Source organism: Carassius auratus, chromosome 38, assembly GCF_003368295.1.
Source record: "Carassius auratus strain Wakin chromosome 38, ASM336829v1, whole genome shotgun sequence".
Classification (NCBI taxonomy): Eukaryota; Metazoa; Chordata; class Actinopteri; order Cypriniformes; family Cyprinidae; genus Carassius; species Carassius auratus.
The window spans coordinates 5931470-5954346 of NC_039280.1; the positions used below are offsets into that span (position 1 = coordinate 5931470).

The 22877-nt window shown below is 37.8% G+C and overlaps 2 protein-coding genes across 4 annotated transcripts; one reads left to right on the forward strand and one right to left on the reverse strand.

Annotated features, from left to right (window-relative positions):
• Positions 1-387: 387 nt before the first annotated feature.
• On the forward strand, positions 388-7825 carry kcnk1b (potassium channel, subfamily K, member 1b). Its single transcript, XM_026223611.1, has 3 exons — positions 388-1034; positions 3490-3885; positions 5496-7825. Exons 1-3 carry the CDS (start codon positions 680-682, stop codon positions 5756-5758), a joined length of 1014 nt encoding a protein of 337 aa, XP_026079396.1. The 5' UTR covers positions 388-679; the 3' UTR covers positions 5759-7825.
• An 810-nt stretch (positions 7826-8635) lies between these two features.
• tacc3 (transforming, acidic coiled-coil containing protein 3) lies at positions 8636-20068 on the reverse strand. 3 transcript variants are annotated; one of them, XM_026223613.1, is made up of 19 exons: positions 19947-20061; positions 19225-19264; positions 18608-18773; positions 18098-18225; positions 13247-14434; positions 12098-12164; positions 11498-12012; positions 11177-11243; positions 10917-11091; positions 10763-10824; positions 10478-10611; positions 10257-10338; positions 9991-10140; positions 9844-9911; positions 9615-9658; positions 9372-9532; positions 9160-9266; positions 8923-9043; positions 8636-8803 (listed from the first exon to the last, which is right to left on the reverse strand). In XM_026223613.1, the coding sequence occupies exons 3-19, from the start codon at positions 18770-18772 to the stop codon at positions 8732-8734; spliced, it is 3306 nt and encodes a 1101-aa protein (XP_026079398.1). In that variant the 5' UTR covers position 18773; positions 19225-19264; positions 19947-20061; the 3' UTR covers positions 8636-8731. The 3 variants fall into 3 exon arrangements, with proteins under 3 accessions (XP_026079398.1, XP_026079397.1, XP_026079399.1); XM_026223612.1 differs by lacking the exon at positions 19225-19264 and having other exon boundaries at positions 19947-20068; XM_026223614.1 differs by lacking the exons at positions 11498-12012; positions 12098-12164; positions 19225-19264 and having other exon boundaries at positions 19947-20068.
• Positions 20069-22877: the final 2809 nt, after the last annotated feature.

Sequence of the window (22877 nt, forward strand, 5' to 3'; positions counted from 1 at the left end):
TTATTTTATTCGTTTGAGTATAGGTAGAACTTTAGGAGCAGTTATTGTAAAGAATTTATTTAAAATAAAAAGAAGTGCTAAACACATTTTTCAACAACAACAAAAAAGTGTAGCCTATTAGCCTAAATCTGACGTCATCAATATCATTAATTTTCTTAGCCACCCCACCACATATTGGTCTAGACCCCACTTGGTAGAGAAAACCACCGGTAGAGAAAAAAATTCTGGCGCCGTGCCTGCTACACTGTTAAAGGTAAACAGGCACGGCGCCAGAATTTTTATCTCTACCCCGGGTTAAATTAAAACTTATATAAAAAATTCTGGATTTTATTTACAGCCAGAATCGATTTCCATCTCTACCACAATTACAAAGTACTTAACATAATTAAATCCCCCATCTTATGTTTGAGACTGCTGTCATGATTCATGTAGGAGGATGTTAAAATCAGCACAGTCGATGCTCTTTCCTCTCTCGTCGATGTTACCTGGTGGGCGAGAGCCAGTGACGTCACGTCCCCGTTACGAGCTGAGATCCGTCTCCTCCGCGCTGCAGTGCATTCGGAGCGGCCCGTGCAATCAAGAGCTTTAAAACACATCGAAACCACAAGACCCGACATCAATAACATAAGACCCCACATCAATACCATCATCACCATCGAATTGAATAGGAAAGCTGAAGATGCTTCAGTCCCTCGCCGGTAATTCGTGCGTGCGCTTGATACAGAGCAACAAATCGGCATGGTATTTTCTGTTTCTCGTGCTCGGCTATATTCTGTATCTCATATTCGGAGCGGTGGTTTTCTCCTCGGTGGAGCTGCCGTATGAAGACCTCTTGCGCCAGCAGCTCAGAGGGATCAAACGACAGTTCCTCCAGCAGCACGAATGTCTGTCCGAGGAAAGGCTGGAGAGGTTTCTGTCAAAAGCGCTGGAGGCCAGCAACTATGGGGTGTCTATTCTTAACAACGCGTCGGCAAGCTGGAACTGGGACTTCACCTCGTCTTTGTTTTTCGCTAGCACGGTCTTATCAACCACAGGTGAGTCGTTGAACAACGCGGACATGTCATAAACTTATACAACATGACATTTAATGGTTAACGTGGCATCCGTGAGACTCTGTAGATAGTGCACCATTTGATTTGCAGTGACCCATATTTTTTTAATGCTTCAGCAAGTCATCAGTAAACAATCAATAGGCTACATCTCATTTGACTTTTTCTTAAATTATATGTATATTTATATTATGCACCACTGCTAATAATAGAGAAGTTCTCATTTTGTTCTTGTTTTTTTCATTTTCTTTGTTCTCTTTGGAAAGCTGGCTCGTCTGTCATTTAACACCTGCCTTAACACAATGTTACCCTAGACAGGTATCCAATTCTCAGAAAGACGTGAAACTTTATAGATAACTTTAAAGTAGATCTGTACAATTCAGTCTGTGAACTATATGCAGATATAGGCCTGTATGTTCACATATAGGAGGAAGCGCAGACATAAAGATCACAACTTTCGGTTTCAATTCTATTAAAGTATACCAGCATTTCCCAGACATAAGAAAACTTAATATAAAATCACTCCCTTATCTTTCGAGATAAAACGTTCCCTTCACAAGACCCAGCATGTACCTCTAAATCCAAACCAGCATTACATGAAAGACAGCTTCTAAAATCTGTAAAGCCTGAAAGTAATGTTTGTTTGTTTGTTTTAAATGGAACAAATTTTTAAACCTTTGGACAAAATCTAAATAAAACAAAGTTAGCATATATTTTTATATAATTTTAGATTATATCAGGTTTTTATGGCCCATGTGATTTAATAAGATTATGTAGTACATTGAGGACACTTACATTTTATTCATAGACCCAAACCAATGCTGAAATTTTGATAATGTAATGCAACTTAAAATGATTGCTTATAATGCAATATAATTCAGTGATGATTGAGAGATAAATGACGAACCAACATTTCTCAAAATACTGATGTATCTCATTTGTTACACACGTTACCACAATTTAAAAAAAAAATTCTATGGATAACCAAGTATGCCTAAATATCCAGTAAATATTCATTTTTAAATGCTCTTAAGCTCATTTTATGAAAAATCATTAAATATTTCAGAACAAAAAGACTGCAACCTAAAGTGGGACATTTTTTTCAATTACACAAAAATGACTTTAACTTACTCTATGTGTGTGAGCTGTCATCAGATGAAAGATGGCAATGGAGCAGATTTTGAACAGATTTTTTTGTTTTGCACATGTTGGTAATTTATAAACCTTAGAAATGTACATCAAAGAAAGATCTGGCTTTTTCTGGGTTAATTACAGCTGGTTCACACTGTTCTGAAAAACATCACCAGGTTAACACATGGATCCAACAAAGTTACCAGTGGAATCCAGCCTATATGAGTTAAAGTGCTGTCATGATTTAACAGGGAAGAAGGATTTACATTCTGTCTTATCATTTACACAGACATGCAATACCTAGTTCCCCTTGGCATTTGCATGTTACACAAAAGATATGTTCAAATCTCAAATCTCCTGAAAAGGTGGTCTTAAGTGGCACATTTCAGCTGATCACAGTGGGATACAAGCTGGCTATCCAACTAGATCAGCTGACTTGAGTTTGTAATTGGCATAAATGTTTAACAATTTTAAAATCAGTCTCTTTTGCTCACCATAGCTGCATTTATTTGATCAAAACTACAATAAAAACTGCAACATCGTGAAATATTATTACAATTTAAAATACAATAAAAAAAATATATTTTTAAAATATATTTTAAAATGTTATTTTTTATTATGATGGCTAAACAGAATTTTCAACAGCCATTACTCCGGTCTTCAGTGCCACAACATAATATGGTGATGTGTTGCTCAAGACACATTTCTCATTATTTTCAGTGTTGTGTTTGTTGTTTCTTAATATTTTTCAATTTAATGCCTACGTGCATTTCTTTATTGACCCAAACTTTTAAATGGTAATGTAGCTTTTAATACGAACGGACGTGTAATTATCAGTACAAAGAGCTTTCCTTTGGCCATTTCCTGTTAAAAGTGGGTGGGATGTGTGTTCTAACGTTTGGTTAAATGGCTTTTCTCCTTAATGCAAATCCATCTAGCAAGCTTCTATCAGAGACCCGAAGCATTAAGAGAGACCCTGCAAACTAACCTGATTGTTCATGTCCATAATGTGAGATCGTCCATTAGATTTGAACTCTTGGGAGGCATCAAACTGCTGAGGGCAGAAATTAGAGCAACGTAATCTGTTTATTTCAAGGATGCAAAAACAAAAATAGATTACAGAGCTGGACAGAATGATTATTTCTTTGATAATCTAGGATGGGACTTAATCGGTTCGTTAATAGGTGTCTGGCAATGTCTGTGGGTTGGTATGGCTTTGTTTTCAGTGAGGACAATACAGTGTGCTCATCCATGTAGTCTCATTAGAGAAATGATTTCATGAAGTAAATGTGTAATTTTCCACTCACAGGATATGGTCACACCGCACCTCTCTCTGATGGTGGGAAGGCCTTCTGTATCATTTACTCAGTGATTGGCATCCCCTTCACCCTCCTCTTCCTCACGGCTGTGGTGCAAAGGATCATGGTCTATAGCACCTGGCGGCCCATTATGTATGTTCATACACGCTGGGGTCTGTCTAAACCACTGGTGGCCCTGGTTCACGCAACTCTTCTGGCCGTCGTAGCCGTGTCCTGTTTCTTCCTCATCCCTGCCGCCATCTTCTCTACCCTAGAAGAGAACTGGAACTTTCTGGAGTCCTTCTACTTCTGCTTTATCTCACTCTCCACTATCGGTCTGGGTGACTATGTGCCTGGGGAGGCCTTTAACCAGAGGTTTCGTGAGCTCTACAAACTCGGCATCACTGGTAGGTGTGGTTTCAGTTGGCTTTGTTTGGTGTGCATTCAATCTATTAAAAATGTAGGGACTTGCATATCCACTTATTGCTATAGTCATTGAGAGGGCATTTGAAGCTGAAGTGGAAGTTGAAAGCTTGAACATTTAAAAATAAGATCTCTTTACCCTCAGAGACATTAACTGTTTTTGTAACTCGTGTGTGATTTTAACATAAACTTGTATTTGACAGTTTAAGCACAATAAGACTTGAAAGAGTTTAGTAGTTAAAACCGTGTGACAGCCGCTTTCTGTGCGCATGCTTCAGATGTGTGCGCTCAGAAAACCGTTTATCATAAATTCAGACTAATATGATGCGATAGACATGATAATCAAAACCAAACAGATGTTTTTTGGCAGAGTATCTGAGGTACAAGCTGTAAAGCCACATATCTATTCTGGAAAAGGGGGCAAGGAGCAGCATTTGTATTTAAAAAAACATGAACGAAAACAGAATGTTTCTGCTTCTACACAAAAAAGGCATTTTCAAAATTATATAATGATCTGTGGGGTATTTTGAGCTGAAACTTCACAGACACATTCTGTGGACACTGGAGACATGTTACATATTGTAAAAAGCGGCATAATAAGTCTGCTTTAAAAAACATTCAGAAGTCTCAGAAATGCTGAATAGTAAACGTTCTGTGGTTTATTTGTCATGTAAACTGATTTAAGGGAAGTCTATCTGAAAATGATAATTATATAAATTCCGTTACAGCATAAAAAAAAATATTTTAAAGGATGTTGGTAACCAAACAGTCTCGGTTTCCATTGACTTGCATTGTATGGACAAAAAATGTAGTGAAAGTCAGTGGGAGTCGAAACTGGTTACCAACATGTTTCACAGAAGAAAGAAGGTTTGAAATGACATAAGGGTGAATAATTTATGAAATAATTTTCTTTTTTAGATAGATCATTCCTTTAATGTCAGTTTTTGGTTAATAAAATATCGTTAACATTGTGGTCCAGTTTAAAGGTCCTTATACTTCTCAACAATAAGCCTTTATTTCTCATAGTGACATATTTTATTGAGTAAACATGCCTAGTTTGTTCACTTCCTCTTCTCGTAAGTTAAATTCAGCCCAGCGTATAAGTAAAAATACTCCGCTGACTTCCTTTTATGTATCTACACATCTTAATGTGTCAGTCTGGCCTGTTGTCATAGAAACAGATGGAAGGTAAAAAGGAAGTGCGTGTGATTCGAGAGTATAAACTGTTCTTTCACTGCTTCTATACTGTTCCATCTAGTGTTTGTCTTACTTATGATGCAGCACAGCTCACATTTTCAAAGAGTTGCATGGAAATGGCACATGGCTTTCGTACTTGTGTGGGTTTAGTTGATGCAGATGGTCCCGTCTTTCTGTTCGGTGTGCGGGGGACGGTGAGAAAGATTTGCTATCGTAGTGTTTTTGTGGAGGATGTGGCATTTGTGAGCCCCACACATGCTGAGTTTTCTTTAAGTCTCATATTTTCCCAAGAGTATTTTTTTTTAACCCTTACAGAATTGCAACCTGACTTATTTTGTTATGTGATGTATATTTTCATGAATTACATTCATTTCTTTCTTCCCTTCGTGTCCGATAGTGTATCTCCTCCTCGGCCTGATTGCCATGCTGGTGGTGTTGGAGACTTTCTGTGAGCTGCAGCAGTTGAAACAGCTGAGGAAGATGTTTTATCTGAAGAAGGAGAAGCCCCAGGACCGTCTGTCCATCATGGAACATGACCAACTGACCTTCAGCTCCATGCCAGATGGTACTGTCAACTCGCCCCAGGAGGACAAAAGCGAACCCTTTGTGGACTTCCCCGTTCTAACCTCTCCAGGAGGTGATGACCCAATGATCAAATAGATGTTTTCACTTCCATCAACATAGCTCTCAATCGAGGGAGACATCTTTAGCAGAGGGGTCTTGCAAGTGACTGGTAGGATACAGAATTGTGAAAATTCAAAAGTATGTTGATCAAGATTCTGCGTATTTAACAGCCCTCTACAAAACCATGATGCTTGATAAAATCATTCACTGGCTGTATATCTGTAAATGATCAAAAAGCACACTTATGCTGCTACCCTACAAAACTACATTAAAAAGCAGAATTGCTCACTAGTATGTACTTACCAATTGAGCGAACAGAAATGGTAGAAGTAATGATGACCGCATTTGTGGCATAATGTTGATTACCACCAAAAATGTATTTTCTTTTAAGCTCCTTTTCTTGAAAAAAAAAATCTGTTTCAGTAAGGGACTTACAGTTGACTTGAATCTGGCCAATCTGTAAACACTAAAATACTATTTTAATTGTGTATCCACACAGTATGTTAAAATGATTTTAGCATGAAAAAGAAAAACGTTTAATCTTTTCTAGATAAATTTATAGCCAATTTTAAATTTTTACCATCCCAATGGACTTTAAATTCTAAGACCATAAAACTTCAACAAATAACAGATTTAACACACAATAAGTGATTTTATAAATTAGCAGCTTCTCATTTCTGCTTTTAAAGGTGCAGTTCACCCAAAAATGAAAATTCAGTCATCATTTACTTAACCAGTATGACTTTATTTCTTCTGTGAAATTCAAAAGCTATTTGAAAGAATCTTGGTCATTTGAGTTCCCATTAACATGCATTGTATGGAAAAAAAGGCAACACTTTTCACCAACATTCTTCAAAATATTGCCTTTTATGTTCCACAGAAGAAAGTCATAGAGGTTTGAAACAACTTGAAATAAATTTGAGTTTTTATTTCTGGCTGAACCATTAGTTCAACCCTTTAAAAAAAAAAAAAAAACATTTACTTCTTTCTTTTTGAATAACTAGGAGCTGTTTCTTGATAATCAACTTTTGTCACAACTGCTGCTAGTTAAGCTTGGCTTTTCAAGGTATGAACCCAGAATAGTTTTGTGGTCCAAATTTTCAAAAATAGACTCTAAATCAAAATGCACTTCTGCTCGGATCTAAGCTTCGAATAAAGATCACCATCTTCTCACATCTTTATGAACATGAGATCTCACTTACATTTTAGTGGAGACCCGTCATCAAACATAGTAGTTGCCCATCATGTGTTAAGTTTTATTTCCAGCTCATGTGATCTACCTTGTGAGCTTGCAACTAGAGTAACACTTAAGGATATCTGCTACTAGTGGTGTTAGAAATGACTTTAGAAGTCTCTCTTGAAGCTGTATCTAATGCATTGAAATGTTAAGACTGTAATGCAGCATATACTGTAGCATAAATCAGTGTAGAAGCACAAAAACGTTCCTGCTCAAAAGCGAGTCATTACACATTTTAGATGACATGGAGTTAAAATAGTGTGACATTTATCTTAAGGGATATTTTAAATGTGTTTTAAAGGGAAAAACCATGTTATACCCTGTATAATTTTCTCATTTTAAAAAGTGATGTTTTACAGAGGTCTAAATATTAAAATGCTTGACAGAGTAATCGGAGATTACATGGATTTTTGAATCCAAGGTTGAATAATGGTTGGCTCCGTGTGTCCTTGTCCTAAGCTACTGAAAAATCCAGTGCAATGCCGTTACATTCCAAAAAAAGGTTTGGAGAAAATCTTGGATTACTGAATTGTGGTTCAGTATTATCGACTAATTGACTGTATAAAACTTAGATCATCCAGATCTTTGATTGTTGCATTCAGAGCATTTCTGTGGCTATTTAATAAACATAAATTAATTATATTTTTGAAACATGCTTGAAGTGTTGTTTACAATAGAATGCTTGTGCTTGTATTATGAGAATGACTGTTGTAGGCACAGACTGATGACTACTGTTTAAGGTTCGGTTGGAAGATCACACTGTACTGCAGATTGTGCTGCATCACTTTCAGCGCAGTAAGAATGTCAAGACATTATCACAATATAATAAAAGTTGAATTTTTAGGTCTCATTTTAACTTCTGTTGTTTCTGACTCTAGGGATTATTTACAGATGGTGTTGTTTTTACATTAAAGGAACATGCTGAATCTGAGCTCAGGCCATGGGAACTTGAATGTGCCAATGTGACATTTTACTGTATGAATAATGAAGTGCTATGATGTCACTGCTGGATTCTTTGTGCGTATTTGCATATCCTTGGTGTTTTGCTGCACAAGTCTCTTATGATCAGCTACAGCGTCTTAACATTGTATCAGTGCAGCACAGAATAATGTATGCATTTGTTATTGAAAATTTTATTTTATCAGTAGTAGTGGGTTTAGAAATAAACAAGGACATGCTGTCATGATATCCGTTTAAGTTGTGTATGAAAGACTGTTGAATAAATGTCATTTCCATATGAAAATCCTGAACTGGATCAATTGTCTTATTTGTATGAAATAAAAAATTTTTAGTTACAAAATAAGTGTAACCAATTTGTTACAGTTACCAACGAAAATGTGTAATTACAACTACTTGAAAATGTTAACCACTACAAAGGGGGTTACATCTGAAAATTTTCCACACATACACAGATTTTATTTCTTTCTTTCCAAAATTGCATTGACTGCTCTAAAATACGAGACCCCAATGTTTCAGGAGTTTAGGACACATGCTTATTCAATAATGGTTTTATTTCCTATTTGGGTTTATGTACTTTAAATGCTTTATTTTTTTTAAATTAAAGTTTTTTTTCCAGGGCATTGTTAGATGCTTACGGTCATAGCCATGCAAGGATTAAAAATAATAATAATTAGTATTAAAACTGTTGCTCATGGAAACTCGCGTCAAGGCAAAGATTTGTTTTTAAACATTAAACAAACATTTTATTTATTAAAATTGGTGAGAACAAATACAAAATCACGAACAAACACAAATAATGAACACAAAATACACTAATAACCATGCTTTTGCACTTTAAGTAGCAGGTCATCACACAGTTCTGTGACATCTTTGACTTCTTTAGCCTGAGAAGAGAAAATAGTCACATTATAGATGGAACATAACCTTTTTAAAGAAGCTATTCAGAATTACATTCAAAAAGGACACCACTGTAAGAGTGTCTTCCCTGTGTGTGCGCGTTTACCTTTTGTTCCAGATCCTTTTCTAGGGACTGAACTTTCAGCTGTTCTCTTTTGAGCTGCACCTGCAGTGCTGCCACTTCTGCACCCTGTTTAGTTCGAACCTCATTTATGGCCTTATTCGCGCTGAAACAACATTAGTGCCATTAGTGAAGCTTCTAGTCATGTTTATCAATTATGCAAGATTTTATTATCACATTCATAAGAGAGAATGTGTTTCAGACTGCTTGATAAGCACATACTGATCTAGTTTCTCCTCAGCATGGGCTTTCAAAGCTTGATAACGCTTTTCCTCTTTCTGCAGTCTGTCCATGCAGTTCTGTGCATACTGCTTCAGAGTTTCCTCATTCTTATAGAAGAAAAATGGGGCAAAAAAAAAAAAAAAGACCATTATACAGTAAAATAATCTCTTGATTTGAGATGAAGTCTTGTTTCAGAAGTCTAAAAAGCATACCTTTTTGAATCCCTCAATGACTTCCTTGCATCTGTCAAGACGTTTGACAACGGAGGAGAAGGATCTCTCCAACTCATTCAACTCTTTGGACAGCTGGTCTTTTTCCTGGAGGACTCTCTCCAACTCAATTTTGGCCAAATCTTCCTTCTGTTTATGTTCATCTGTAAACACACAGGAGTGTGTTATTATCTGACATACTGCCTTCAAAATAATGTACTGAAAATAATCAAGCAACTGTCATACCGCTGATTTGAGTGATGGTGGCCTCAAATTCTGACACTATAAACCTGAAAAGAGAAGAAAAGCGTTTAAGACTGGCGTGCAGTCCAAATGTCAGTCATGCATGAGGGGTCCCACACAATTCAATCGATCCAGTAAATCACAACTAACTGGAAAAACACTTTCAAATCTTTCATTAGAGAAGCCAGTGATTGATTAGAGAAACACATTCTCAAATGAGTCAGAGACTTACAGCATATGCTGATTCTCCAGTTGCAGCTTCTCAATCTGAGTCGTAAGCTCTTGCTGCCGTTTCTCTGCCTAAGAAAAGAAAATTCAAAACATTAAGCAACCAATCAGACGTGTGCCAGTCATCTTGTGTGAGGCTATGGGAACTAACCAGTCTCTCTGCTTTCTGTAGTGCAGCATCCATGTCTCTCTGGCTGTACTTCAGAACCTCTATTATGGAGTCCTCGGTCTTCACTGACTGTTTTAATGTGGGAACCAGCAAGTCCAGAACAGTTGGATCTGGTACCACAGTTTCCACTGCCTAGAGGTTAACGGACATTGTAAAATGGACTCCATTGTGCAAAAGATTGAATGTTTCAGTGCCTAGTCAGAATGTTAAAATGCAAAACAAAGCATTGACATGAGTCATCATCTTACTGGTGGGGGCAGATCATCCAGCAGCTTCATACGGTCACGGTGTGATTTCTGCTTTACTTCAGACTTCGCAGCTTCCATCATCCTAAAATGCACACAAAGAAGGTTTGCATGATTACGGTTACATGCGCATTGGGCCAGTTAACTCCATTTGAAACTTATTTGGAAAAAGGAGGATTGAAGACTATGAAACATTATTAATATGGATGTTTGTGAAGACTGACCTAATAGCAAGAGAAGGCCGTGGCATGCTAAATCCAGAGTTGCCACTGTCTATTCCAGTTTTCTTTGGACTCTCCTTAAACAGTGGGTCAAACTTCATATACAGTGACTGCTTCCGCAAGGCAGACTCCTTAAACTATAAAAAGTGTTTTAGTATAATGGCTGAACAACTGAAATGTTGCTTAATTAATAAACAACGTACTCTACTATATTTGGAGCAACATTCTAAACAAATTATTAATGCATTACTCACACACTAACTGGGTTTATGGAAAGGAAAAACTCACAGTGCTTGATCCAAACTGCTCCAGATAATCAAACTGCCCATCAAAATCTTCCCCTGGCATGACTGAGAGAAAGAGAATGATATTGCTCACAATGTCAAAAGCTTGCACTGGATGAGTCTGTAGTTCAAATACAAATGCAACCATGTATACTCACACAATGCTCCTGGCACAAACTCATCTTCACTTGGTGCCGCCACACCAAGATCACAGGTCTGGTTCTGTAGATCCACTTTAGAGTCTGGTGTTGCCATGAGGTCTGGCACCTGAAATGCTGGATTCTGGGGCATGTTAGTGCTGGACACAGTGAATGCCTCTACATCTTCTGCCGGCTATTAAGAGAATGAGCATCAACAGGATCATAATTTGTGGAAATACACATTTTCTGTTGAATTTGTACATTTAAGACACTCTTACCCTCTTGGTGACAGCAAGATCAGTTTCTGCAATGTTTCCATTGGTTCTAGAAACTGCTGGGGGAGAACTGAAGGAGAAAAAAGGAAAAGTCTGAGCTCACTGATTATTTACATTCGTGAATTTTGGCAAATGCGTTTATCCAAAGACACTTCCATTGCATTCAGGGTACTTATTTAACTACTCATGCATTCCCTGGGAATCAAACCAATGACGCCTTTCAGGATCAGAAGCATACCAGTAGCTCGAAAGTAATTAGCTTATAAAGATAAGAAATCACTTGTTTTAGGTTTACATAACCTGTACAAGTTCTAGTTTCTGTACCTGTGCTCTGGTTGGTTGTCTTTTGCAGGGGCTTCAGGCTGGTCATCCTGTGCAAAAGCCTCAGGCTCCTGAACTTGAGCTTTCATCAAAACCGGGCCAGTCTGAACACCGCGTGGTGGAGAGTTACCCATTGTAGCCTTTGTGCCAAAGGGGTTAAAGTTGGTGTCGTCAAACTTGTCAAAATCTATGGTGTAAGAACCTTTAGGAGGAGGAACATCCACAGGTTCCGTGTCTTCCGGATTGTTAGAGAGCAACTGCTTGGGTTCTGGTTCTTTCTTTTCTGTGGCTGGTGCAACTGTTTTTTTGGTCACAGCTTTTGCACCTGCAGGTCTTTTGACCCCAAGACGTTTCGGAGGAGGTTTGCGCTTGACTTCGGCACCATCGTCAAAATTAAACTCCAGTAACATCGGGTTCTCTTTAGGGGGCGCTGTAGAGGAGGAGCCCTCTGTGGCAGTAGAGATCTCCTGAGGTGGTATGGAGGCATCTGAAGATGTTGACTCTACATCTTCAGCTGGCTAGTAAGAGAATGAGCATCAACATGATCATAATTTGTGGAAATACACATTTTCTATTGAATTTGTACATTTAAGAAACTCTTACCCTCTTAGTGACAGGAAGATCAGTTTCAGCAATGTTTTCATTGGTTTCAGAAACTAAAGGGGAAGAACTGAAGGAGAAAAGGCAAGTCTTGAGTTCAACGATCATTGACATTTATGCATTTGGCAAATGCTTTTATCCAAAGACACTTCCATTTAGGGCAGGGACAATTAATCGATTTGTGGGTCGATTCTGAGATTTTCAGAATGCATCATGATTATCTGTCGAATCAATTCTGAGCTTAGGTTTTAACAGCAGATGGCGCTCTAAGCTAATTTTTAACTGTACACTCAAATGCTCACAAAGAAGAGCGCTTGTTTAAATGTACTTGCACATCAACTAATGCTTTTATGACGCAAGATTAATGTAAACACAGCCCACTGTGCACATCCTTGAAATTCACTTTAACCTTTCCCAACTTTATGAATGATTATTTCAGGTTCAAGTATTGCATGTGTAAGGAACTGGAAGCAAGCAAATTATAGCTACTTTTAAAGCACGCAGGGCAATCTGCTGTTAAAAACTAAAGCCCCATTCACACCACCAGTGACTTTCGCTGATTGTTGCTGGCAACTGAAGTCGCTTGTGAGTGTTCCCACTACTGGTTCCTAATAACCCCCATAACACTCCACTACAGCAGATGAATCATGTGCTCTCCACTGACTTCACTCCCATTGGTTGTCGCTTGCAAGAGTCGCTGCTTATTTGCATAAAGTTGAAGAATTATTAACTTTTGTAGCTTGACACGCAAACATTCCTTCGCCAGGGTCACCAGAAGTCACCAGCTCTCCATTGAAAATTAATGGCATTATGTCGCTCTGGTGGTGTGAATGGGGCTTAAGCTCAGAATCGATTCAAAAGAGAGAACTGCGATACCTTTAAAAAAAAAAAAAAAAAAAAAAAAAAAAAAAATCTCAGAATTGATGCAAATCGAGAAATGATTCTGCAATGCATTGATTTACTGTTCCAGACCTACTTCCATTGCATTTAGGGTACATATTTAACTAGTTAATGCATTCCATGGGAATCAAACCCATGACCTCAACTTTCAGGATCAGAAGCATACCAGTAGCTCAAAAGTAATTAGCTTATACAGATAAGAAATTATATGGTTTATTTTTACATAACCTGTACAAGTTCTAGTTTCTGTACCTGTGCTCTGGTTGGTTGTCTTTTGCAGGGGCTTCAGGCTGGTCATCCTGTGCAAAAGCCTCAGGCTCCTGAACTGGAGCTGGTGCTTTCATCAAAACCGGGCCAGTCTGAACACCTCGTGGTGGAGAGTTACCCATTGAAGCCTTTGTGCCAAAGGGGTTAAAGTTTGGATCATCAAACTTTTCAAAATCAAAGGTGTAAGAACCTTTAGGAGGAGAAACATCCACAGGTTCCATCTCTTCTGGATTCTTAGGGGACAACTGCTTGGGTTCTGGTTCTTTCTTTTCTGTGGCTGGTGCAACTGTTTTTTTGGTTACAGGTTTTGCACCTGCAGGTCTTTTGACCCCAAGACGTTTCGGAGGAGGTTTGCGCTTGACTTCGGCACCATCGTCAAAATTAAACTCCAGTAACATCTGGTTCTCTTTTGGGGGCGCTGTAGATGAGGAGCCCTCTGTGGCAGTGGAGTTTTCTTGAGGTGGTATGGAAGCATCTGAAGATGTTGGGACATCTGAAGTGTGGACTGAGAGGTCTGGTTCCTGTTTAGCTTCTTGGCTTGACAGGTGTGGATCGGAAACTATGGATGCCTTGCCAATTAGAGGAGAGTTTGGGATCTTTGAGCCACCGGTTTGGAATGGGTTGAGCGAGTCAATGTTGTCAAAATCCAAGTTGTAGTATCCCACAGGGGGTTGTGCCGAGTCCTGGGCCACAGGCTGATCTTCCAAAACAGGAATCTGTTGCGACACTGGTGCTGGTTCAGTCATATCAGACTCCTCCACATCTGTGGCACTGTTTTCAATGTTGTCAGTCTTGATGATGACCGTGCCCTCTGCTGAAGACATGCTGGCAGAACATTCTGCAAGGGAATTCTCCACTGATGGGACAAAGGGAAGAGTCTCATCAAGTGCAGTGTCGGTCACCTCTGGAACCTCTGGCTGAGGTTCAGAAATGGGGGCTGCAGTTGTATCTGATACTATAATCTCTGATGTCCAAGACTCGGGTAAGATAGAAGATTTAGGAGGAGAATTCTGCATTTTACTGGACCCCTGGAAAGGGTTGATGGCATCTAGATTGTTAAGATCAAGGGTATAGGCCCCTATGCTCTGAACAAGCATATCATCATCAGTGTAGGCAACGCTGTTACTCTGCATGTCAATTGGTGTGTGGGAAGGTTTATTCAACAGTGAACTCCTGTAAAACAAAAATTAAATGTTATACGTTAGTGGATTTTTCACTCAGAGCACAATCATTATTTGAACATTTCTGTTCCTCTGAAACCGGTTTGAGAAGAAAAACATACCTGTTAATAAACAAAAATATAGTAATTACACCATAAATGCATGTTATTAAAGTCTACTGTGTTTCACAGTCAACACATATGGCTTTTTGGCTAGGTTTAAATGGAAAGAGCATTTTAGATAAAGAAAATAATTATAGATGGCACTTGTGGAGGTAGACTGACAACAACTGTTACTTTTGGTCAAATATTATTATAAAAAGCTTATTTCTCAGGCTAGATCAGCCTGCGCAAACCTAAGAGCACGTCTAAGAACACCGTTTCTATGCCAACCGGGACGCTTTTAACATGATGCCTTTACCAATTAGCTACTGGCTCTTTTATTCAGAAGGAGGGGCTTCCTGCGATAGACCAGCCATATTGAGCGTTACATTTTTCCCATTCAAAACTATACAAGTGACATGTCTTGGGTATTCTATATAGTCTTTAGTATTACTGTAAAGTGTAAAAAAAAAAAGAATTGCAATGCTGGAAAATCTTTTTCAGTGACAATGTTTGTATTTGAAATCAAAATAATCGATAATGTTGTGTTTGTGGTATAGACACATTTGCATATGGCCATACTATGGCGCCTGACAAACTACATTTTGTACAGATTTTATTTTGACAAGTATTTAATTATTTTGCCCAGAGAAAAACATTGGATTATGCAACAGATTAGGGGAGTGTTGAACCGATATTCAGTATCGGTATCGCTCCAATATTGGCATAGAGGTGTCGGTCAGACGAGACCGATCCAAATTCCGATATAGCACATATACTATTCTGTGTTATTATTAAGCCCCATGAAAGTCACAGAAACATTATAAAGCACCATAAAGTTTCTGTGCACTATATTTCAAGTGTTCTGGTTGTTCTATAGTTTAATGTGAGGTACAAATGAATATTAAAGTCAAGTTTACGTAAACTCTTCTCTCTGCTGCAGTGGTCTTTCATCCTCCATTCAGCTTTCAAAATGAGTGTTGGTTCGGTTATGACGGTCAAGACTTTTATAAAACTCTCAAAGATGATTAAATGTTCCTAAATGTTATACTTGATCTTTATTTAAAGATAAATGGTTTTGCATAAAAAGGAAATTAATAGTCTCTCTTGTTCGTCTTATCATATGTTGCTACCTCATTACTCTGCTTTACATTTAAAAGAAATGTCTTTTCATTTATACAGTAGTCAACATTTGAAGTGGATCAAAAAAGTTAATCAAAGTTGTCCTAAGACAAGAACGAGTATTGTTTGGGTTTTTAGGACAAATTTGATGAAAGGTTTTGATCCACTTCAAATGTTGACCACTATAGTATATATTTATATATAAAAAGATAACTTGTTTTTCCATGAATGTATTTTACATCCATACATAAAACAATGTGTAGGCCTACCAGATTTATTCCTACACTTATTCACTTTTATTTGTTACCCACTAAATATTTTTTTCACTAAAAATTAAGGATTTTATTAAATTGTGTACTCATGATAACTTTTGCTACAGATTTATCCATTAACCTAGTTTATAATAGTATTTTATCCACAGATTATGATTATATATTTTTTTGTTTGTTATTTTTTCTTTATAATGAAGCGGTCTATATTTAGTAGATTGTGCGTAACATACAAAAGAGTGATGATCGACCTACACATTAAAGTATAGAAATTCTACACTACAATAGACATGCAACTCGTAGTCTCCATGCAGTTAAAGGGATAGTTCATCCAAAAATGAAAATTGTCATTTACACATCCTCATGTCTTTCCAAACCTGTATGAGTTACTTTATGTTGAACAATAAAATAAGATATTTTGAAGATTGCTGGTAATCAAACAGTTGATGGTCCCTATTGACTTCCGTAGTAGGAAAAAAAATACTATGGAAGTCAGTGGGAACCACCAACTGTTTGATTACTAGCAATCTTCAAAATATCTTGTTCAACTCATACAGGTTGGGAATGACATGAGGGTGAGTAAATGAAAAGCCATTAAAGGGGGGGTGAGTTTTTTACACTGTTAAAGAGTTGGATTCCCATGCTAAACATGGACAAAGTTTCAAAAAATTAAGTTGTACGTTTGAAGGAGTATTTTTGTTCCTAAAATACTCTTTCCGGTTTGTCACAAGTTTCGGAAAGTATTTTTCGAGTATGGCTCTGTGTGACGTTAGATGGAGCGGAATTTGCTTATATGAGTCCTAAGGGCACGTCTGCCGGAAGAGCGCGCGCTCCTGTATAGAAAAGCACTGAGAGCACAACAGACATTCACTGATCAGAGTGAGAGCGTCGCGAAATGTCACCAAAGGAGTGTGTTTTTGGTTGCCAGGGCAAGACAACCCTGCACAGATTACCAAAGAAAAACAGCATTAAGGGACCAGTGGATGGAGTTTATTTTTACAGAGCATCAACGGAGTTGTGCAAGTGTTTTTGTTTGTTCCCTGCATTTCGAAGATGCTTGTTTTACAAACAAGGCCCAGTTTGACGACGGATTTCGCACCGTTTATTTCTTAAGGATGATGCAATCCCAACGAAAAAGGGTCACGATCGTGTGTTGGAACCGCAGGCAGTGAGCAAAACTGCTTAAAATATCTCTGCCTCCTTGTTAGTTGCGTCCGCCTCCCATGCCGGAGACCCGGGTTCGAGCCCCGCTCGGAATGAGTCGTTGCTGCTGCTGCTCTCGTTCAGTTTCAGCCTCGGGATCTGATTCTGGATCATAAATAAACGGCTGAATCTGACTGTTAGCCATGGTTTGTTTTGGATGATGGTTTTTTTTCCTCACGAAATGTCACAACTTCCAAACGCTCTCAATGCAAAAGCTTACTCGCGCTCGTGATTCTTTAGCTCCGCCCACACGTCACGCCTCTAGCCGGTCGTGTTTTTCCGGGAAAAATCGGTACAGACTAGGGATGCACGATAATATCGGCACAACATCGGTATCGGCCGATAAAAGCTTAAAATGACAATTATCGGTATCGGCCGATATGAATATTTCTGCCGATGAGCCAAACCGATATTCTCCAAGTGAAATAATTGACCTGTTTTTCAGATTTGAATGTCTGTCTACATTTGTAAAATAATAAATTGATGGTAGAATCAGTACAGAAGAGATACATGGATTTCTCTTCAGTAAAATTAAAGTTTAAATATATCAGTATATATTTGTATATATATCGATATCGGTATCGGCATCGGCCAAAATTATTTAGAAAATATCGGCATATCGAATATCGGCCAAAATCCAATATCGTGCATCCCTAGTACAGACTATCTTTCTCTTATGAATATAATAAAACTAAAGACTTTTTGGAGTTATGAAGGATGCAGTACTGCTATATAGGTACTCAAGATTAACAGGATATTGAGTGAAAACGAGCATTTCACCCCCCCTTTAAATTAATAAACCATCAGTATCTGCCCTTTTCATGCCATTTCCGATATGCCGATGGCTTTAAACTAATTTTTTTTTTAAATCAGCCGATCAGCAATGGTCAACGGTCCAGGACCATTTTGAAGGAAACTGGTTTTGAATATGTACAAACAAACAGGACACTCATAACTTTGATGTCCAGGAAATTTGCTCACTGGTCATCAGAGGCCACAAGAGTTTCCAGGTTTTTACTGCTGTCCTCTTGGCTGGACGGCCTACTAGCACGGCTCGGAGACATGATCTTCTTTGTGACTGGGTCTCGCCGTGGAGTTTGAAAACAAACCTATACAAAAGCAACAAAAAAAATGATGTAAATCTAAACTCTAGTACAAGCCTGACAACACAGTAAACAAATGCTTAATATAACCACTGAAGAGCAAGAAATAAAAAAAATAAAAAAAGATAAGATGAATACACCTACGTTAAACACTTCAATATAAATGTTGCTATTCTGAAACGTTCTACTCAAAAACAGAGTATATGCTTCCAACAAAAATAATCACCACAATCATTTTTAAAATTGATAAGTTTCTTAAGCACCAAATTAGCATGAAGGCATGATTTCTGAAAAATCATGTGAAACTAAAGAGTGAAGTGTGTGTGTTAATTACACAAAATAAAATGCAGGAGCACACAAATTGCATGGAAACCTCATGAAAACCCACCTTTGCTCCTCTAGGCACAGTCCTGCTGATGTTGTCAGCCTGTGACTGCCGCAGGATCGAGGGCCTGCCAGTAGGCTGTTCCAACGCAAAAATGTCACAAGCGGCTTCAGAAGTGCTGTTCATCCGTACAGCTCCCTGATTCTCCTTTAGCGCCTCAAAACTCATACTGCAAAACAGAGACACATAGAACATGACAACATGGGTTCTGGAAAGCCACGCCCATTGGGCACCACACACACAGCTGGTTTTACTGATAAGACCCGGAGACGGGCATCTGACCTTCTCAACACAACACCAGAAACCCATCAAATCTGTTGCATTTCTTTAAGAGATCAGACTAACCCACTGTGACTAAGAACCCAAACATGTGATATCAACCGTTGCAGCTAAGCCATGTGCTCAGGGAACAAAGTGGTTCAGTAACTGTGAAGGAATCATGCCTTAGATAGATGTGCAGCAAAGGTTATAATAGACAACCAGCAGATAACTAAACATTATGATGGTGGCAAAATGGTCTTTGTGATTGGGATAATAGTGGCATATAGTTTACCAAGGGATGTTTAGGAGAATAAGGAGGAACAAGGAAGAGACTGATAAAATCTTCAAAGAATCATTACCAATTTTGGCCTCATCTGTCCTTCCCTGGATTCTGCTCAGCTATGTAAGGAGTGACAAGATGATTGTCAGCTTTGTAATGACAGGCACTTTTGACAGCTTCTCTCTTCTACAGTCTACCTGGACAGGTGATAAACGGCTCACCATCATAAATGAGATTATCAATTTGTAACCAGGACAGAGAGAAAACTCAGACCAAGCCCTCAATCCAGAGCGTATGAACGCAAGAAAGAAACCAAACAAGAACAGCCTGAGTGGGAAATTGAACCATTTCAAAATTAACTCATTAAACTAGTGAAACTGAAGGAATTTCCAACTAGTTTCCAATTAGACTAAACTTGTGCCCACACGGATGACAAAGCTGATTAAAAACCAAAACATGAAACAACCATAACGTTACATTTCAGCACAGGGAAAACATAAACTTTTTTTATTTGAAATGAATTGTCGCTAACGTAACGTCTAGTAACGATTAAACAATTTATTTCCAAAACAATTCGTTATCATTTAAATTGTTACATCTGTTAACAAAATAAGAGTAAACATTGATGCATAAAATTATACGTAAACATGGCAGCATCATATGCGCAGTTATCAACGTCCTATTAGCACTAGCAAATTGGTCAATAGCAACTAAGTCACATGAAACGTTACAGTTTATTATCGCGCAATATTCCATTATCGTTCTCCTATACATTTGTTGAGGGTTTCCTAAAATACGTACCTTCTTCAGGATGCTCAAATCTAACACATAAACCGTTTTCTTCTCAGAGAAAGACAATGTGACACAGAGAAATTCCTGTACGTTTATAACATTGACCCTGTCCCTGTTTGAAACGATTCAAATTTAAACTGCGCTGTCTCAGCCAATTAAACGCAAGATTCGGCGCCCGTCAGGCGGGGCGATTATATGAATTGACCAATAGCAAGGCGCGTCGCGCTGTGTCATGCTTGTGGATGTTGCTTTGATAGACGTCCAAATCATCCAATGGAGAAAAGCCGTGCGGAAGACAACTTATGAAGCCAAATAAATATGACCCTGTTTAACCCTTTTACCAGTAGACTATTTGTCAACGTACACTATTGCTTACGCATTTTAGTATTATAATATTAAAATATTAAAAGTGTCAGTGTTGTCTTCGTCATAGAGTATTTCACACTTTTTCTAAAGGGATAAAGGTTTTATATTGTTATTTTTAGATGTTAAAACGTCACAATTTACTTTCATTATATCTTTTTTTTTTTCATACAATGTACATGACTACGGGGTTGCAAATAAAGTACTATTGTCAGAATTATTACTTTTGGGTTGACTATCCCTTGAACGTAAAGCACTAAAAATAGATGCTCATTGTTGCGGATTTCAATAAAAACAAATAAACGTGACCTGTAGGCAGTAAAACAATAAAACGGTTCATAACATCACAAACAACAGAAACGATTAAGGATCAGTTGCTCCAATTGAGACTATTATTTATTATTACTACTATTTGTTCCACCAGAGGGCAGCATCGGCTAAACTTAAATCACACTGCATGGCTTTTGTGAGATCATCAATGGGTTGAGGCAGATGAAAACAGAGAAATTGCTTTTATGTTTATTAGACTGTTTATGCTTCGACTATGCATGTATATAAAATGCTTATTAATGCGTTTGCGGATTAAAGCTAATTTTATTTTCTGCCAAACAGCTTAAAAATTCAGAGTATGAATATAAAAAAGCAAGAGCGAGAAAAATAGGGAGGGCAGAAAAGAGGAGAGAGTTACATAACAATGGAATGTTTGTGCTGAGGTCAGCCAGTGCACTCCCTCTCCCCACACTACTAACCTATATTCAGCTTACATCAGTCAAGGTGACTGTATTTATTTATTTATTTATTTACATTATTGTACAGTTTTAAAATATACATGAATTAAGTCTGAGAATCATTTAAGTACAGCTTTTATAGTGCCTGCAAAGTACAAAAATAAAATTAATATACACCACAAAAGTACAGTTCTTGGTTTTGAACATGATGAACAGATCCCATATACAGAGGAAATGCATGCAGACCAGATTAAGTAGCACCTTTTCCCCCCCTCTCTCTCTCTCTCTTTTAAATAATTAATAATTCAAAGCATTTCCCTTGCTGCGTAACACACCCTCACATATTTAAGAATTATTGTTTTACTGCCTTTTAGAAATTATGCATCTCCATACCTATTATATCCAGCTTGCACACAGTATTCCTGTAATTTAATACTGCATTCATGCAAACTGTAAACGGCTTCAGTGATTATGCACTGACAGTCGTGGTGCTGCCAATAATTGAAGCTTTGGTCTGATGGCTTGGAGTCTACAATCTCATTATAGACAAAACCCTGAATAGACAAAGACCCCCCACCAATCTAATCCCCCCTCCCCATGTCTGAGATACAACCTCTTCAGCCAATCACAGCACACAGGGGCGGTTTCAAATGATGCCACTGGGTCTAGTTGAAGGCTTTCTCTGTTCTTCCGAGATTGCATCCACACAAGGCAACAGCTAACCCCTAAAATCCTAAAACCACTTAGGAATGTAATAAACTGTATCACACACACACAACTGTTACAATTGCATTTGTAAATAAAAAAAAAAGATTAGGGTATATTTAACAAGAATATACAATTTCAGTTTTTCTACTCTAAAATGTTTAATTGTTGAAAACAATTAATGTGTTGAAATTTAAAAAAAAAAAGTATCTTTGTTTATTTTTTCATTGTACTATTGTACTAATTTATGTGCACAATATCAAGCACAAGCATGTATTTCCTGCATTTAAGGCAGCAATTTAATTTAACTGCAGTTAATTAGATGTAATACAAGATCATCATTTAAATCAAAGTCTTCCAATAATAAGGATGGCCCAATGTCTCAAAGCAAGTAAAATGCACTGCAAATGCAAAACTTGCTTCTGTGCCACACCCAGACCAAATGTTCACAGACAGAGAGGGAGAGACATAAACACTGCCTGTTCTCTATGTAACTGCAGTTACATAACTTTCTGACGAAGAAAAAAGGAGAATTGAAAGAGATTGAAGAGAGAAATTAACACAGTCAGGGATTAGGAAGTGGTAATGAAATAAGAGTGTGTGTGGCATTGATTAGCTTCACTAGGATCAGTGGGTCATTGGTTGTTCGGAGCTGTCTGACTTGCTGTGATTCTATGGGAATGGAATCTGGGTCAGTGGTTGGCTGCAATGGTGTCGGTATAATGGCTGTATGTCTGAGAGAGAGAGACTGTTTATGTGTGGATTCTTATGTAATAGACCTTGAATAAAAGGGAGAGCGATATTACCTTTTTAGCACTGATAAATAAACACACCAATAGCTGCACTATAACAAAAATGTCTATAGCTAAAATTAACATTTTTAACAGTGGGAACCGTACGCAACAGGCAAGTTTCATATCCAACTTCACCCACAACACTTCTTACTCTTTTTTTTTTTTCACATTAAAACAGTAAAACATTAATATTGTTAAATGTTATTGGTTAAAAAATTAAATTACACCAATTATTTAAAATTGAAATTTCAGCAACCATTTCAGTCTTCTGTGTCACAAGATCTTTCTGAAAGCATTCTAATAAGCTGATGTTGGTGTTCAAAAAACATATCAGTGCTGAAAACAGCGGA